The sequence below is a fragment of the Peromyscus californicus genome, unplaced genomic scaffold (assembly GCF_007827085.1).
Source record: "Peromyscus californicus insignis strain IS unplaced genomic scaffold, ASM782708v3 Scaffold_8__1_contigs__length_139910024, whole genome shotgun sequence".
Taxonomy (NCBI): domain Eukaryota; kingdom Metazoa; phylum Chordata; class Mammalia; order Rodentia; family Cricetidae; genus Peromyscus; species Peromyscus californicus.
Genome location: NW_026294606.1, coordinates 44,074,388 through 44,091,359, shown reverse-complemented (window position 1 = coordinate 44,091,359; position 16,972 = coordinate 44,074,388). Strand labels below are relative to the sequence as shown.

Below are 16,972 nucleotides of genomic sequence, written 5' to 3'. Positions count from 1 at the left end.
CCCTAAACCATCTCGATGGCCCTGCAGTTTGATTCAGAATGAAAAAATATTGGTTTTGTGCTATAAAGAGTAAGGCTGCAAACTAAAACCGATATCCCTAAATCCTATTGTATTGATTTTCAATGACAAATAATTAGGGGAAAGCCTGCAGCCTTCAATTTTACCACCCAAATCTCACCATGGGGGTGTGTACAGTAGTCCTGGTGACATTGTAGACCTGTAAAGGACTCAGTAGCTGAGAAAATTAGTCGATGACCCAGCTCTCCCACTCCTACAAATACACCTGAAGGGCTCTATGTTAACATTCTACCAAGATACTTACAAGTCTTTTGTTTCTTGCTGTACTATATACAGTACTCACATTAAGAGAATCCATTTAGGTTTCTGTCAACAGATGAATGGATTAAGGTATGGTATATATGCACAATGGAGTTTTATTCCACCATAAAAAAAAAACTGTATCATTTGCAAGGAAATGAATGGAGCTGGAGATCATGTTAAGCAAAATAAAACCCAGAAAGGCTAATCATATTTTCTTTTGTGTGGATCTTACATTTTATATAGACATATTTAGTCATGAAAGTAGAAATAAAACTGAGAGCATCTGATGTAGAGGTACACACCTTTAATCCCAGCATTTGAAGGCAGAGGCTGGAAGGATCTCTGAATTGGGTGCCAGCCTGGTCTACATATCAGATTCAAGGCTAGCCAGAGTTATACAGTGAGACCCTGTCTCCAAAAATAAGAAGGAAGAGAGGGAGGGAGGCACGGAAGGAGGAAGGGAAGGAAGGAAGGAAGGAAGGAAGGAAGGAAGGAAGGAAGGAAGGAAGGAAAACTAAGGGAACCAAGGGACTAATAAGAAATTACAAGAGAGTATGAGGAGGTGGATGCAAGCAAAGTTTGTAGAATACTTTTATGAACATCTTTATGAAACCCATTACTCTGCGTAGTGGAATCTACTCCCCCAAGTTGTCCTCTGGCCACACATGCTCTGAGACATGCATCCATGTGCTTGTGTGTGCGTGTGTGCACACACAAGTGTAATTTAGAAGACTTACTTACATTCCCCTTATCCATTTTCTCCTTTGTATTGAAAGTAATTAGCATATGTACCCGTGGGAAAGAGATGGCTGAGCTGAAACTAATTGCTATTCAAAGAATTTGAGCTAAAGTTAAGGTATCATAGTTTTCTAGTTAGAAAGGATCTTTGGAATAATCAGACACCCTTATATTGATATAACAAAAATAACATTTGGAACAAACATCTAGGTGGTAGCCGAGTCAGAAAAACCCAGTTATTCTGTTTGGTAGGCTATTGTCCTTCTTCCTCTTGTCATAAACAAATTGGTGTTTTATGAATGTGATAGATGGTATAGAAAACTGGAGTCTTGCAGTTTTATATATGTGGAGATTTCAGGCATTTCACTTGTTTTCCTGTAGTTAACCTGCTCTCAGAAGGCCAGCCCTTCCTCACCTCTGGACTGTAGTAATGTGATATTCTCTAGAGCTCCTGAGGATCACATGGGAATTTGTAAACATAGATGAGACATCAAGGGGCTAGAACATGTTGCCTATTTTGAATACAGTAGGAACTTTTCCATTTTGTAAAAATAGAGCAGTGCAGCAGTTTAACAATATACAAAACACACAGACCTCATTGAGACACATTTGAATTTGTATTCCTCAAGCAAGTGGCATTTTACATAAGGACCATTGATGAAGCTGTATCAAGTCATTCTCTGTCCAGCCAGCCAGCTCCCAAATAACCACATGGAGACTTATTATTAGTTATGAAAGCTCAGCTGATAACTTAGGTTTGTCCCACTAGCTCTTATAACTTACATTAATTAACCCATTTCAATTTATGTGTTGCCTTATGACTTGTGGCATTTACCTGTCCTCCTGCATGTCTTGCTCCCTCTCCTTCAGACTGGTGACTCCTTTCTTCTTCCCAGCATTCTCTCTGCCCCAGAAATCCTGCCTAGCTAGTGGCCATTCAGCTTTTTATTAAACCAGTCAGAGCGACACATATTCACAGTGTACAAAAAGATTATTCTATAACATGAAGCTCAGTGCTTCTTAAGTGTAAGGAATAAACCCTTCAACCTGTAACAGTGGTACTGCATTTTATTTAGTGTTCTTGTGTGGCAGACAAGTGACTATGACTATGTTTGTATTTCAGAAAGCTGTTGACATGCTTTTGGACAACGAAGATAAAATTTCAGTGAGTCTTTTTATATATAACAGACCCCATCTCTGTTGCTAATAACACACCACAGACTAGGCATGCTTTAGAGGAAAGAGGTTACTTTGGCTTATGACCTGGTCCAAGATCAAGAGGCTGCATTTGGTAATGGCCTTCTTGCTGGCAGAATGGCAAGTCAGTGTTGGGTGTTGCACAGCAGGAAACAGGATGGGCCATGTGAGAGGTCAGTTGTGCACCCTGGAAAAAGAAGGCAGATGCAAGGTATCTGGAAGTGTCCAGGCTCCTCCCTCTTTTATAACTATCTGCTTTCATGCAACCTAAACCTCTCAGAGTCCAGTTTAATCCCTTTATATGCTAATCAGTCACCTCCCATGCAACCCTTCCTCTTAAAGAGTCCCACCACCTTTTAATGATCACATTAGGAATCAAGCATGGACTCAAGTTTTGGTGGGGAGCAAGGCACATTCAAACTATAGCATGTATTACTAGATGAGTGCCTGCAATAGTGTGCCCACAATAAAGTGTATCAGGTAATTTGTCAATGTGATTGTCTCCTCATAACTGCATTTTAATTTTTTTCTTTTTCCTCAGATTAAAAAAGTGGTAGAAGAATTAGAAGACAGACCAGAATTACAGCATGTGGTGAGCATCAGTCTCCTTTGCCCTTTCAATTCAACAGCAGACAGAGCACCTATGTATTGGTGGGGGAGTGTCCATGCAGAGAACTTTTCTTAGAGAACACAGCTCAGATTGGAGTTTTGACCACAAACAGTGTGCAGAAATTACTAGAATGTAACACACGCTGTGACTTTGTGGCTTTGAACTAATCATCGCACAGGTGGTTGAAGTTTGATTTACAATTGGGACTTTCAGAAAAAGGTGTTCTGTTTTGCTATTCTCTATCATTCTATGCCTGGGAGTAAGTGCTTTCCTCTATAGTTGCTATTATAGATAATCAAGTCATAAGTCACAGCACAAGCCAGTAGTGCATTATAGATACCAAGTCCTGTTCTTCTGTGTACAGGACCATAGAGTGGCCAAAGAGCAGATTTATAGTTTTTCCCCCTCACCCACATTGTAGCTGAGCCTACCTCTTCTGTATAGGTTTGGCGGCTGTATTCTGAAGGGTGTTAGTCTAGATTTCCTTGGAGGCTCCCTTGATTCCATGTATCATGTCATCCAGGGAGTAAAGCAGGAGTAGTGTCTTGGTTTGCTTTCTATTACTGTGACCAAACACCACGACCAAAAACAACTCGGTGAGGAAAGGGTTATTTTATCTTACAACAACTTTCAGATCACGTTCCATCACTGAAGGAAGTCAAGGCAGGGATTCTAGCAAAAGCCATGGAAGAGCACTGCTTACTGGCTTGCCCCTCATAATTTGCTCAGTCGGCGGCTTTCTTATACACTTCAGGACCACCTGGGGGGTTTGGGGGTGCACAGTGGATGGGACCCTTTAATCATTAATCAAGAAAATGCCCTGCAGACCTGCCTACAGGCCAATCTTATGGTTTTATGTTTTCCAATTAAAATTCCCTATTCCCAGATATGTCTAGGTTGTGTCAAGTTGACAAAAAAACAACCAGCACGAGAAGGTATTTTCTATATGCTTTAAAAACATATATAAAACTACACAGAGAAACCCTGTCTCAACCCCCCCCCAAAAAAAAAAAAAACATATATAAGAAAAGGCTTGAGTGGCCAAGGGGATTATCTCGTTGCTGGAGTCCAGCTCCAGATGAGGGCAGGGTCTGAAGATGGTGGATGCAAGAGCATCGAGGGAGGAACCAGACACAGGATACTTCTTAGTTTCGTTTTAGGAGAGATGGGCAGAGATGAAGCACATCTCGGTATTGTAGCTAGAGTTTTCCAGTCCTGCCTGGCCCACGGTCAGGACAAATCTCTCTCACCCGCCAGTCCCACAGCCGCTCAGACCCAACCAATTAAACACACAGAGACTTATACTGCTTACAAACTGTATGGCTGCAGCAGGCTTCTTGTTATCTAGTTCTTATATCTTAAATTAACCCATTTCTATTAGTCTATAAGTTGCCATATGGCTTGTGGCTTACCCGTATCTTTTACATGTTGCTTGTCATGGTGGCGGCTGGCGGCAGCTGGCAGCGTTTCTCTGCCTCAGCCTTCTACTTCCCCGAATTCTCCTCTCTCCTTGTCCCGCCTATACTGCCTGCCTGGCTACTGGCCAGTCAGCGTTTTATTTATTAACCAATCAGAGCAGCACATTTGCCATACAGACCATCCCACAGCACGGCATGGCTTGTCCTACTCTGACAACCTGTGTGTCTCACAGGCTTTATTTATACACAAAATCATTGCCTCACAGACTTTCATCATCGATTGCAAAGTCTTCATGGTGCATACTTTTTCTAAAGTCTTCCATGATTACATAAGTATATCAAAGTAAAAGAAACAAAATGAGCAAACAGCAAATGTCATGAGAATAAAAATGTAACATTATGATAAAAACAATTCTTTTTAGCTCGATGTCCTTTTCTTTAACATCGGTGTGGTAAAGCCTTGTGGTTACAGAAAAACTGACAGGATGTCTCTGTTTAAGTTTGATTTAAGTTAATAGATCAGAAGTTATTTACTACTACTTGTTATTCTATTAATCTACTATAAGGATATTTGATCTTTCTACAGAAATCTAATTCCTTGGTCCCTTGTTCAAATTCTTTCTTTTATATCTGACATAAGACCACCATCCTTTCCTTTAACTTCTGAAATACTGTGTTCTGCTCTTTATTCTTTGTATAATCAGTGGAGTCCTGATCTGACAAGTCTGCTCAGGAAGCAGTTCACAGGCAGTTCACGGAGCCAAGATGGTTCTCTTTGTGTCTCTGTCATAAACTCCTGTTTCAATATGGTCTCTATCTTTATTACAATCCTGCAAAGAGTAAAAGAACATCAAGATTCCTAAAACTGCTTATTTTGCCTTTAGGAGGGTACCAAGGCCTGTCGTTAATTTTATAATAAAAAAAAAAAATCTTTTCCTTGTCCATACTAGATCTGTGTTTCTGGGCAAGGAATGAAAACCTAGTGATTCAATTATAATTTGTTGGCTTCTAAAATTTCCCAAAGTTTTTCTTCTTAAATGATTTGTTCCAGATCCTATGTCTCATGCTTATTACTACCACTTAAATAATAAGTTCTATAGAAGACTCAATTTCTTGCATAGCTAATTCCCCCAGGGAATCACCATAAATTTTATTCTTAACATCAGCTTTCATAAGAATTGTTATATTGTCCCAGTTACAGCCTTCAGTGAGGGGACCTTAAAAGCAAGGAATTCAAACATTAAACATGTCAAAGACATAGCAAGAGTTGTGCAGCAAATTCCACCAAGGACAATGAAGGGTCAGTTCAAGTCTTTGTGATCTTGGTCAAGCAGCAGCTCCAAGATGCTTGGCATTTTCGCTGGAAGTGTGGTATTCAATTCAAAAGCCAGCGTCTATGCTGAAGCTTGTGGGGTCTCACAATAGCAGTGTAATCTGGATATTTTTGTTAATTGCTCAGCATTTAATGCAGATACTGTTACCATAGTTTTCATGACCAGAAAATCTCAAGATTATCTGCTCGCACAAGCAAGGCTCCATTCTGCTGTCATCTTAAAAGTTTGCTTATAGAGCAACAGTTTCTGACCTGCTTAAGGTATAAAACAGAGCTACAGGCAGCATTGCTCTGCAGCAGTGTAACCAGTGTACCAGACAGATATCCCACTAAAATAGTCGTGTAATGTCTGTAGTCTGTGTGACAGGAACACACCTCTTCAGGAAAGGTACCATGTCCTGGCCATATCCAGACCCCACTGCAAGCTGCCTGTCGGCACTCCTTATAAGACTTAGCTCAGCAAATGAGCTTAGTTTGGCTGTTCCATGTCCCCTAATTGCCCCAGAGAACTGTAAACAGCCCAAGGATGACTCTTGAAGTACATATGTTGTCTTGGCATGATATACAGCAGCAGTTAACTCACAGCTTTGGGAGAATTGGGGTTCTTTGTTTGTTATGAACCTGTTACAAACACTCATGGTCTGAATGACTTTGTGTGGTTAGTGTGAGTGTATCTTCTCCCTCTGGTGGGTTGTGGGTTTGTGTTTGTATTTAGCATTAGCACTGAGTATCCTTTTGGGGGTATTATATAATGAACTCAATCCTTTCAGTAAGTAAATAGTGAAAAATATTCCCTTTAAAGTCTAATTGTATGAAACAGCTATTCTCTTTTTATTACTTATTTTTGTTTTCTGATGCCATCAATATAGATACCACTTAATTGCAAATGGATTACATTAATTCTCTAAAAATGGATATATAGAGTGTGTAAGGATTAATTTAGTTCCTGTTATGGAGTGTTTTTAGAACAGTCATGTCATGACCCTGTGCCTTTTCATGTAAAAGAAGAAAAATTTGTAAAGATTTATTTTAATTTTATGTGTAAGAGTATTTGGTGCACATGTGTGTAAGTGCACTATGGGCTTGTTGGTGTGCATGGAAGCCAGAGGAAGATGGCAGATGCCCTGTAACTGGAGTTATGGACAGGTGTAAGCTGCCATGTGGATGTTAGGAAACCAACCTGGGTCTTCTATAAGAATAACAATACTCTTAAGCACTGAGCCATCTGCCCAGCCCCAAGAATAGAATTGTTACCTAAGACTGCTACCCAGGCATTTGATTTCTGTAGCAAGGAGATGATGACATTAAGATTTACCATCACTAATGCTTGTGCAGTGCTTAGCGTATACAGACAAGGTTCTGGTGATGCACAAATGGCAATTGCTTTGACCCAGTGAAGTTTGCTGCAGGTGAGGACCCCAAGTCACAGAGTGAGTAGGGACTATCTAAGTTCACTTAGTTGTCAGTGACAGCCAGTCCAGCCAGGAACCTTCTAGGAGAGTTTCAGAATCTGCTCCCCAAATGATATTCTTCTCCCCATTCCTTGTCACATAGAAGTTATCTTTGCTGAAGACCATGTCTCCTAACCTCTATGGAAATTGTTAACAACTAAAGTAGTGAAGTTAACTGGGTATTTTTTCTTATTCTGATAGTGTGGCATACATATCTTGTTCCTTTTAGTATTTGCATAAGCTCTTCAAAAGAGACCATCATAAGGGACAGCGCTACCATGAAAAACAGATCAGTCTCTATGCTGAATATGATCGGCCAAACCTCCTTCCCTTTCTCCGAGACAGTACCCATTGCCCACTTGAAAAGGTAAGCCACTGACTCACTGTTTGGACACATTAGAACTAGTTGTCATTTTTGTAAATCATTTGTTGGTCTGCTCTCCCTGCCTGTGCTCATCCCTGTTCAAGGGAAGGCTGCTGTTGAGTCCAGTGGGTCCTGCCAGCCCACTGTGGTGAGACAGGGTCCTTTGGGTTAGACTTTGGGACAGAGCACAGGCATTCTGTGACAGGCTTAATTAGAATAAATATTTAATCCATGGCAACACATACCAAGCTGAAGTGTTATCAAGAGTCCGAGTCTTTTTTCTCAGAATTAGAGGAACTCGGGGTCAGAGCCTGAGAGTGGGGACTGCCTGAAGCCAGGGCAGCTGCTGCCCCAGGAACCAAGTTTGATAAGCAGAGCGACAGTGTCTGTCTGTTCTCAGCACTTGCCACTGAGCTTCTGTATTTCTCCAACACATGGTGTCACATTGTAACAGCCTTTCTGCTACTCTGTCTTCCCACTCACCTGTAAATTCTTTCAGGAAGGAAGGACTTCGTCTACTCATTTGGGTAAAAAAATCAAGGCACTGGTTGGCATTTTTTAACTCTTTAAATGGCCTTTTCATTGATGACCACTGAAACTTCTAAATCAGACATTATTTCTTTGTCAAGATCCATGGTAGGAAATCTATTTGCATAAAAGTATACCCTGCCTTATTTTGAAACATAGCTGACTTTGACACATACTCATGACTTACAGATTCATGAAAGATCTCATTCTTTTTTTCCTTAGAAATAAGAATTCTGATTACACTGAATGAATTACCTCTGAAATTGTCATTTATGTTTATCACAAATGACAAGGTTGATCCTCTAGTAGCAGACATCCCGGCTATGACACCTATGATACCCAATAGATGACAGGGCATGTATGGTGGAATACATCCTCACCTGTTTCAGCCCAAAGACACGCAAATATAAATTACAAACTCTAAAACCAAGTGTTCCCTCCCCAGAAACCTCCTACTTCAGAGGACTAATTCCTCCATGTCAGGTCATTTACCTTTTCTGGCCTTGAGTAACTGCTGAGGGGAATAATGGCTGCAAGTGGGTGACTAGAAATTTTGAAGTATTCAGGTGTACCTTATTTTGTGTGGTTTGAAATCCCAAATCCCTACTTTGCAGCAACCCTGATAGTAGTACATCAGAAGCCCTGTGAGGACCAGCTATTCAGTCCTAGATTTCTAGGACTGAAAATCACCACAGTTCATAAACTCAGAAATCAATCATAAGTTTTTTATGGAATTGTTCATTGCAAGGGAGCTACAGACTTTGTAAGAATTTCTAACAACTCCTGCTCTTGGAAAGAACATTACGTCCCTTCATACATCTGTCATGCCTTCCACCATGCACTGTGCTTTCACTTGCTTGATATTAGTTCATCTCCACAAAAGTGCCATTAGGTGGATGGAGGCATCCGGTACCTGGCAAGCTGAGCCTGGGGGTGTGAATGGAGTAGTTGTAAGGGGGGAGGGGGCGATGGAAGCTAGGCCTCTGATCCTCGGGCCCGTCATTCTTCAGTTCTTCACTGTGCTGAAGAATTGTTTTTCAGGTTTAAAGTGTCCACTAAAATAGCGGCAAAGGTATTCCTTAGCATTGTAAGCATCAAGAAAAATCGAGCTGCAAACCTGTCTTTGGACTATAATTTACACATGTCATCTTGTGATTTGACCATGCCTCAGATATGTTACAATCGTTATAACTTTGGCAGGTTTATAACTGAATGTATGATCTCATATTAAGCAACATTCACAAGGTGGCAGTGTGTATAGTTTGGATGAACACACTGGCCACACAAAGTGGACAAAACTTCACTGAAGGATTTGAAGAAAGGTTAGCTAGGATACATCAGAGTCAAGGCAGGCAGGAGTCCTGTTTAACTACAGCTGACAGTGTTGCTCCTGCTACCCTGAAATTCCCGTTTCACCTTCATGCTGAGTCAAGAAAAAGAAAGTTAGAATGCTAATTTTGCATCTTTTTTTACTCAGTTTCTGTCAGTTATCTTACTTTTCACCTTTGTTTATCCTAAAACTCTCTCTGTCTCTCTATCTCTCTGTCTCTCTGTCTCTCTCTCTCTCTCTCTCTCTCTCTCTCTCTCTCTGCGTGTGTGTGTGTGTGTGTGTGTGTGTGTGTGTGTGTGTGTGTGTGTGTGTGTGGTGTCTCCTCTCTCTGTCTCTCTAGGTCCATCTAAAGTCTTTCTTCTAGAGGGATCATAGTGTTCAAATATTTGAGAATCTAAAATAAGGATGATGCCACATTTGTGTCAATAAAAGAAGAATTCTGTGTCCTGTAAATACTTTATTTTTATATTTCACTCAAAACTCCTACATATTTCTAGAGTTTCATCATTTTTAATGAGAAAAATCTAAGGTACTGTTAGAAACCACTTAAAAATTATTTTAATAATCTAGGAAAAGACTTGTTGTAGAGAGCTGTCCTCCAATACAGTGTGATCTGTTGAACTCTTGACAACTGTGATTCCTGGTTGGAGACCCGTATGAGACTGGGGATATATAGCCAGTAACAGTGTCCTGGTAGTGTGCTCAGTAGGTCCAGACCATCCTTGTGGGTGCATAGTCAGTTAACACACTGACACTGAGTATCCAAAACATGGTAAATCAGTATAAATTAAATAGCCACTTAGAGTAAGTGCTTTCTGTAATGGACCATTCAAATGAGGCTCATTTCTGTCTTAAATAGTATGTGTGACTTGAAACACTGTCCTGGCTTCATCCTTATTCTAGACTAAGGTGATGCTCTTTTCCCTGTTTACTTATTAGTTAGATACATTGCTCTTTGTGATCAACCCTCACCCCCATTCCTTAACTGGTTTAAATATATAGTCTACAGGAAAATTTAAGTCAAAAATCAAAATATCAAGACTACTCCTGCTGTTATTTCCAAAGATAGATCACAGAACAGAAGAGATGATTAGCTCAAGCTGTTCTTTCTATGACTTTGATTCTTATTTTCAAAACTGCCTAGCTGGCTGGTAGTTTCTAAATAACTACTTTAAATATGCAACCCAGTTAACTTGTTCTGAAACCTTTATTGTCTCCTCATTTGAGAAAATCCTCATTACAGACCTACTGTGAGCCCAGGCTTGTGCTAAGCATAGGACTTAGCAAGCACATGGTCCCTGCAGGGTGAAAGTGCATGACTAATATGGTGAACAGTCAGTTATCCTAGTGATAAAGAATTGTGGAGCCACATGCACGGTGAAAATGAGGAATCCCTAGAATCTGGTCCAGTGTGACCTCCTCTGCTTTCTAGAGTAGCGAGTAAGGAGTGAGGAGCAAGTTTCAGAGGGGGACAGAGGTGGTCAGGGAGAGTAAAGCTCCACTAGGATGGCTAGACAAGGCTGCGGGTCACCACACCATACAGCAGGAGGGCGGGTGGTCTGTGAGATGTGCTTTCCCCGGCAATGGTACCGGACTCAGGTGCCACCTCTCTGAATTCAGTGTCGTAACTCCATGCACACGGTCCTCCCTCTGCACTGTGCCAATCATGGAGAGACATGTGGCCATGTCTTTGTCATCCTTCTTGTGCCCGTGAGCCTGGGGTAGACTTGCTGTCTCTTCTCCTGCTTCTTTGTCTCCCAGAGTGTTGTCATTACATGTTATATTCTCTTCACCTTTGCTCCCTTGGTTCAACCTGATCCTTCAGTATCCAGCAGGCAGAGCACAGTGAATATATGCTGTTTGATTTTAGTGACTGTGATTTGTCAGTACACAGTGCATCCTTACACTGTGAGAGGAGGCACTTTATACAAATGACTATAGATGAGGGTGGAAGCAATGGTATAAACCTCAAGCATCTAGAAGAGAGAAAGCTTAAGAGGAAAACACATTCCAACATTGCTCTCTGCCTCTGCCTATAGATCGCTCTGTTGCTTGGTGTGCTCTCGGTTCAGTTACGTAGATCCAGTAACTCTGAAAGGTGAATGAAAACAATAAGCCATAGAGATGTGTTTTGTTTTGTTCCATTTTTTTAAAAGGAAAACAATGAAAAATTCTTCCAAGTTTGTAAGTGGTTTTAAGTGGCTCTCTTAATATTCTTTGCCTGTTTGGTAGCACATAGTAACATTTTTCCCTGCTTTAATTAAAGGCTCTTGAGATCTGTCAACAAAGAAACTTTGTAGAAGAGACAGTTTACCTTCTGAGTAAGTAGCATTGGTTCGTTTTAGTCCCATAAACATAGAAATGGGGTGAAGATTTAGCATCAAGCATGTAAGAATGGACGCAGATTTGAGAACAAAGTGACAGACATTCAGGCCTAGTGTGTATAAAAATGTAACACATGGAAAAGGAGAGTCCAGAGCACAATAGCATAGGAAGAATTGCTGGAGCCATCCTTCTAAAAGAACATAGAGCAAATATGTAATTAAAAATAACAACAAAGCAAACAAAAAATATATCATATTTCATAACACAGATTAAAATTGTAGGTGGGCTGACAGATTTCATTTTTTTGGCTTTTGGGTTTTATTCCCTTTTTAGTTTATAATTGACTTATATCACCACACACTGATATGAAACAATTCCTATTTTCAAAACTCACATCCTTAATAATTAGCATATGGGGCTTTGGAGCAAGAGGAAAGCTTCATGATGTATTGTAGCTCTTAGTGCTCCCTTTTCCTCTGGTGTCCACCTCCAAACATGGCAGAGCTTGTGTGCAATCTATACCAGGAAACTAGACTTCTTCCAGAATGCATGAGAGCCATGCAGCTTTTACTGGGGATTTCATGAGGAAGCTTTGCAGGTGCTGGTGACATACAGCATAGACCAAATGGATGGATCTAGCATCATTTCCCTGCCTGCCTACCTTGTTTCTCACACCGCAGCTTTCTTCCACACACCACTCACTGTTATTGGCTCCTTTAGCCTTCATTGAAGATTAACCCAAGTCTGCTAATCCTATGTATGGAGTAACAAATTCATGGATGTTTGGCATCAACCCTAGAACTGGGATCTGCTTTACTTAGGAGAAATATTTGAGGCTTGAGCATGGTTTGGGGCATCTCATCACAACTTCAAGTACGTTATCAATTTACTTCTTCCAACTGTGATCCTCCAGGAAGTATCTATTTGAATTCATCTTTATCATAATGTCTTAGGAACAGTAGATGACTTAATTCATGACCCTTTACTGGTCCCTGCATGGAACAAAGGACAGGGGTAAATGTAATAAGCCTCAGCCAGATAGTTGGCCCTCTACTACATAAGGCCTTCTACATGAACTCTAATACAGCTTGGGAAAACTAGGAAGTGCCAAGAGATTAGTGAACAGAAGAGGCAGAATGTTTTCCAAGAGTTTTAAGTCTTAACTGTGTCAGAATTTGAAATCCAAAAGAAATTACAGGCCAGTGAGAAGGAAGGCAGAATGCAACAGACCCAGCTCAAACTCTAGCTATACAGTTCAGTGGCTACATAAACTTGCCAAGTTACAAATATTGTATTTTCTCTTATATTAAAAAAAAAAAGTAGTAAGTAATACTAAGTCCAGGCATGGTGGCACATGCCTTTAACCCTAGCACTCAAGTGGCAGAGGCAAGCAGATCTCTGTGAGTTCAAGGCCAACTTGATCTACGTAATGAATTTCATATAGAGCTACATAGTGAGGCTGTTTCAAAAAGAAGGGTGGGGGAGGAAATGTAAATATTCAGTGTGTTAGGCTGGAGAAATGACTTAGTAGTTAAGAGCATTTGCTGTTCTTCCAGAGGTTCCAGGCTCAATCCCTAGCTATCACATGACACATGATGGCTCACTGCAATTTTGAAACTCTGGTTCTAGGGAATACAGTGTCCTCCTCTGGTCTCCATGGGCACTAGGTATGCACATGGTACACATACATACATGCAACCAAGACACCTATGCACATAAAGTTAAATAATAAAATTAAATTAAAAAATTTAAAAAAATAAGGTAGGGACTTAGGTGAAGCATCTCGCCTAGAATCATAGTGAGATTAAATGATGCCATTCACATACCATCATCCAGTGAACATCCCACACAGCATGAGCACTCAATGAATAGGAAGTATTTATTCGGCTGTCAGAGAGAGAAAAATGCTAGCGTTCGGTCCGAAAGTCAGCTTTGGTCTTTTCTTTCAAGCTTTAGAAACCAGCTAAGAACTATGCTGTTTCCTTTTTAAGTGATAAAGTATTCCATACTTCCTTACCTCATCTAGGCCGAATGGGAAACAGTCGGAGTGCCCTCAAGATGATTATGGAGGAATTACATGATGTTGATAAAGCAATTGAGTTTGCCAAGGAGCAAGATGATGGAGAGCTCTGGGAAGACCTGATTCTGTATTCCATCGACAAACCACGTAAGCGGAGGGGCCATTTGATTGTAAAGCCTTTTGTCAGTATATATTATAGCCCATTGTGCAAGGAAGAATTATCTCAGGGTACATTGGGCTAAAAGTATGGCCAAGTGGGTTGGTGGGGAAGTTTAATCCCTCAGTCCCACAGGGTGGAAGGAAACTACTCCCTTAAATGGTCCTCTAACCTCTGCACACACGCACCCAGTGGTTGTGAATTAATCTCCCTCTCTTTCTCTCTGTCTCTTTCTTATACATACACACACACACACACACACACACACACACACACACACACACACACACACACATACACACGAAGTATAAATCAATATAAGTGAATAAATCGATAGATGGATGTAATAAAGTTTTGATGGTAAAGCATCCACAATGAATCCAACAGTGAAAGTTCTGGGGATTCTTACCCTTCCTGTGCAGGAAGGCCAGAACCTGACTCTGTAAGCCTGAGGGTGAGGAAGAGCAGGTGGTTGCACAGTTTACCATCCCTTCTGCAGCTCCACTGATAAATGCCTTGTGGCTTGGTTTGGGTTTGAGTTTGTATACAGAGGGGCCACTCGGTGTGAAATCTCAGAGCCCTTTCCAGACTATGTATGAAAGCATGTTACTTACTGGACGGTAGCCATGGGTGAGGTTTTGAATTGCAATAGTGCCCTTTCCAGCCTCATTTTATTAACACAGCACTGGGAGTTCTTAAATGTTGCTGCTCAGCTCGGCCATGTGCACAGACTCTCTCATCTCCCTGCTGCTTTGTGATTTGGATGGTGGTTGTTGGTTTTGTTGTTGCTGTAAGTTGGGGGCTTTATTCTCATGTAAGTAGCCTACAGTTAAAATGGACCTTGAGGACTTTCTCTGCTGAAACTACGAGGAATCTAACGTAGTTGGAATTTGAGTTCATTGCTTATGAGCGTCATGACCCTGGATAAATTAAATACCCACTTCCCCTGTCTGTAAAAGGAAAACACAGTATATGCTCACCTTGAAAAATATTAAAAGTATAGAATAGCTGAGTGATCAGAAGTTCTTGGTGTTGCACTTTGACAATAAAAATTATTTTGAAGAGGTGTGAATAAAGGTAATCATTTAACTTTTCTTAAAATGTTCTCAGTTTCTCTTTTAGAACTTAGACCAGTGGTTCTCAGCCTTCCTAATGCTGTGACCCTTTAATACAGTTCCTCATGTTGTTGTGACCCCCACCCATAAAATTATTTTTGTTGCTATTTCATAACTGTAGTTTTGCTACTATGAATCATAATGTAAATATCTTGTATGCAGGATATCTGATATGTGACCCCCAAAGGGGCCAAGAACCACAAATTGAGAAACACTGACTTAGGGGAAATTAATCCCTAAGAGTATAATTTAAATTTAAGGAGGATGGGTTCTTGAGAGTTTAGAAAGTCACATTTTTAACATTTACCTTGAGGGAAATAAGTTGTTACTTTTGATTGAAGTTGATGTGAACAAATAAAGTGCATTCTAATATTGCTCATGTAGGTTTTGTTTGTTTGTTTGGTTGGTTGGGTTTTTTGTTGTTGGTGGTGGTGGTGGTGCATGCACACACTTGTTTGTTTTTGTTCTTGGTTTTGTTTTTCTAGACAGGGTTTCTCTGTGTGACCGGCCTGGCTGTCAAGAACTTGCTTTGTAGACTAGGCTGACCTGGTCACAGAGATCTGCCTGCCTCTGACTCCCAAGTGACTCATGTGTTATTTTTACATGGTGTTTTGTAGCATTTATTACTGGCTTGTTAAACAACATTGGAACACACGTGGACCCAATTCTACTAATCCACCGTATAAAGGAAGGAATGGAAATTCCCAATTTGAGAGATTCCTTGGTTAAAATTCTGCAAGATTATAACTTGCAGGTAAGTATGAGCAGGTTCATCCATTTCTAGATAAGTATTTCTAAACCACTTAGATGTCTGCCAGACTTTGCAGTTCGATGTTGGACACCTGTTCAGATAGAGAAACTGGAACCATCTCAGCTAAGGCAGCTGTTTGATTCCCCAGTTGCCTCCAGATTTTCTCTTGAGAAGACATTTTCTCACTTGTGTGGTAAATACAGCCTAGCACTGAAGAGGGCATGAGAATACTTACAAAGACGATTTCAACAGGCCACAAAATGTTTTCTGAGAAAATAAATACTGTGTGCAATTTGGGAGAATAAGATATATCTTTAAACACTCTAGTAATTTTCCTTGAAGCCATTGAAGGACTCCATTGTCTGAAACATGCTTTTACACAGGACCTAATGAGCCTTTGTCTGGCTGCTACAACGATGCTACTTTATTTGCCCTTTAGTTCAAAAATTGTGTTAAGAAAAATGGAACCCATTATTTTCATGTAAATAATTAATATGCTAGTTACTAAGCATCCTAACCTTTCTCTTTGAAAGGTTGAACAATGAATATATTTCAGAATCCTGGTAGCTTTCTTAGGACTCAACTGCTTAAAATGCATCTACTTTTAAAATGCAGGCCATCCTTTCTACACTCATTTGAAAATGGTTTTTCGTAATAGATGAACTTGCTTTCCTGGAAACAGTATACATTTTTCAGGTTTTAAGAAGAACATATTGACACAGATGTGTCAGATCACTGGTCACTGTGAAGGGGGCAAAGCAGAGGACTGCCTGCTGAACTCAGGGTGATGACACCAAGAATCAGTGCGACAGCGTGCAGGAGTGGAGACCAGGAGGGACAACGGTTGTTGCCCTGGAGTGTGATTCTGTTACTTTAACATTTCCATAGTTGTAGTGAAGGTGTTCAGAAGTGGAGTGGGGGTAAAAGTGGTCAGAGTATAATTAAGTGAGAAATTAAGAAGGCAAGGCCTTATGGAATCAACCAAATGGACTGGAAAATGGCTGGTGCAGGCAAGGGGAACTACAAGGGAAGTCCCAGCATCCTTGTGGTCCTCAGAGAACTATAGTATGACTGGAAGGAACAGCATGAAAGGAGGGTTTTTTTCTGTAGATGGAGGTGGACAGTCCAGAGCACTGTGTATGGGATGGGGTTTGTGAAGAAGTATGTGTTAGGTTGAAGCAAAGAGACTGAGGGCCTGTTCTGCAGAGCCTAATCTTAATGCTGGTGTTTATGGCCAACGGCCTTGGAGGTTTTCAGATGACCCTGGAGAGATTATTTGAGGGAGAAAGAAAAAGAGTAAGAATCTAGGAACCA

At 40.7% G+C, this 16,972-nt stretch overlaps 1 protein-coding gene across 1 annotated transcript in view; it reads left to right on the top strand.

Annotated features, from left to right (window-relative positions):
• Positions 1-16,972, top strand: part of Vps41 (VPS41 subunit of HOPS complex) — a 164,014-nt gene that overhangs the window by 136,064 nt on the left and 10,978 nt on the right. The window contains exons 20-25 of the mRNA XM_052729824.1: positions 2,183-2,224; positions 2,798-2,848; positions 7,298-7,435; positions 11,557-11,611; positions 13,642-13,782; positions 15,525-15,661. Of these exons, the coding sequence (XP_052585784.1) occupies positions 2,183-2,224; positions 2,798-2,848; positions 7,298-7,435; positions 11,557-11,611; positions 13,642-13,782; positions 15,525-15,661 (564 nt within the window). The remainder of the gene's footprint in view (positions 1-2,182; positions 2,225-2,797; positions 2,849-7,297; positions 7,436-11,556; positions 11,612-13,641; positions 13,783-15,524; positions 15,662-16,972) is intronic.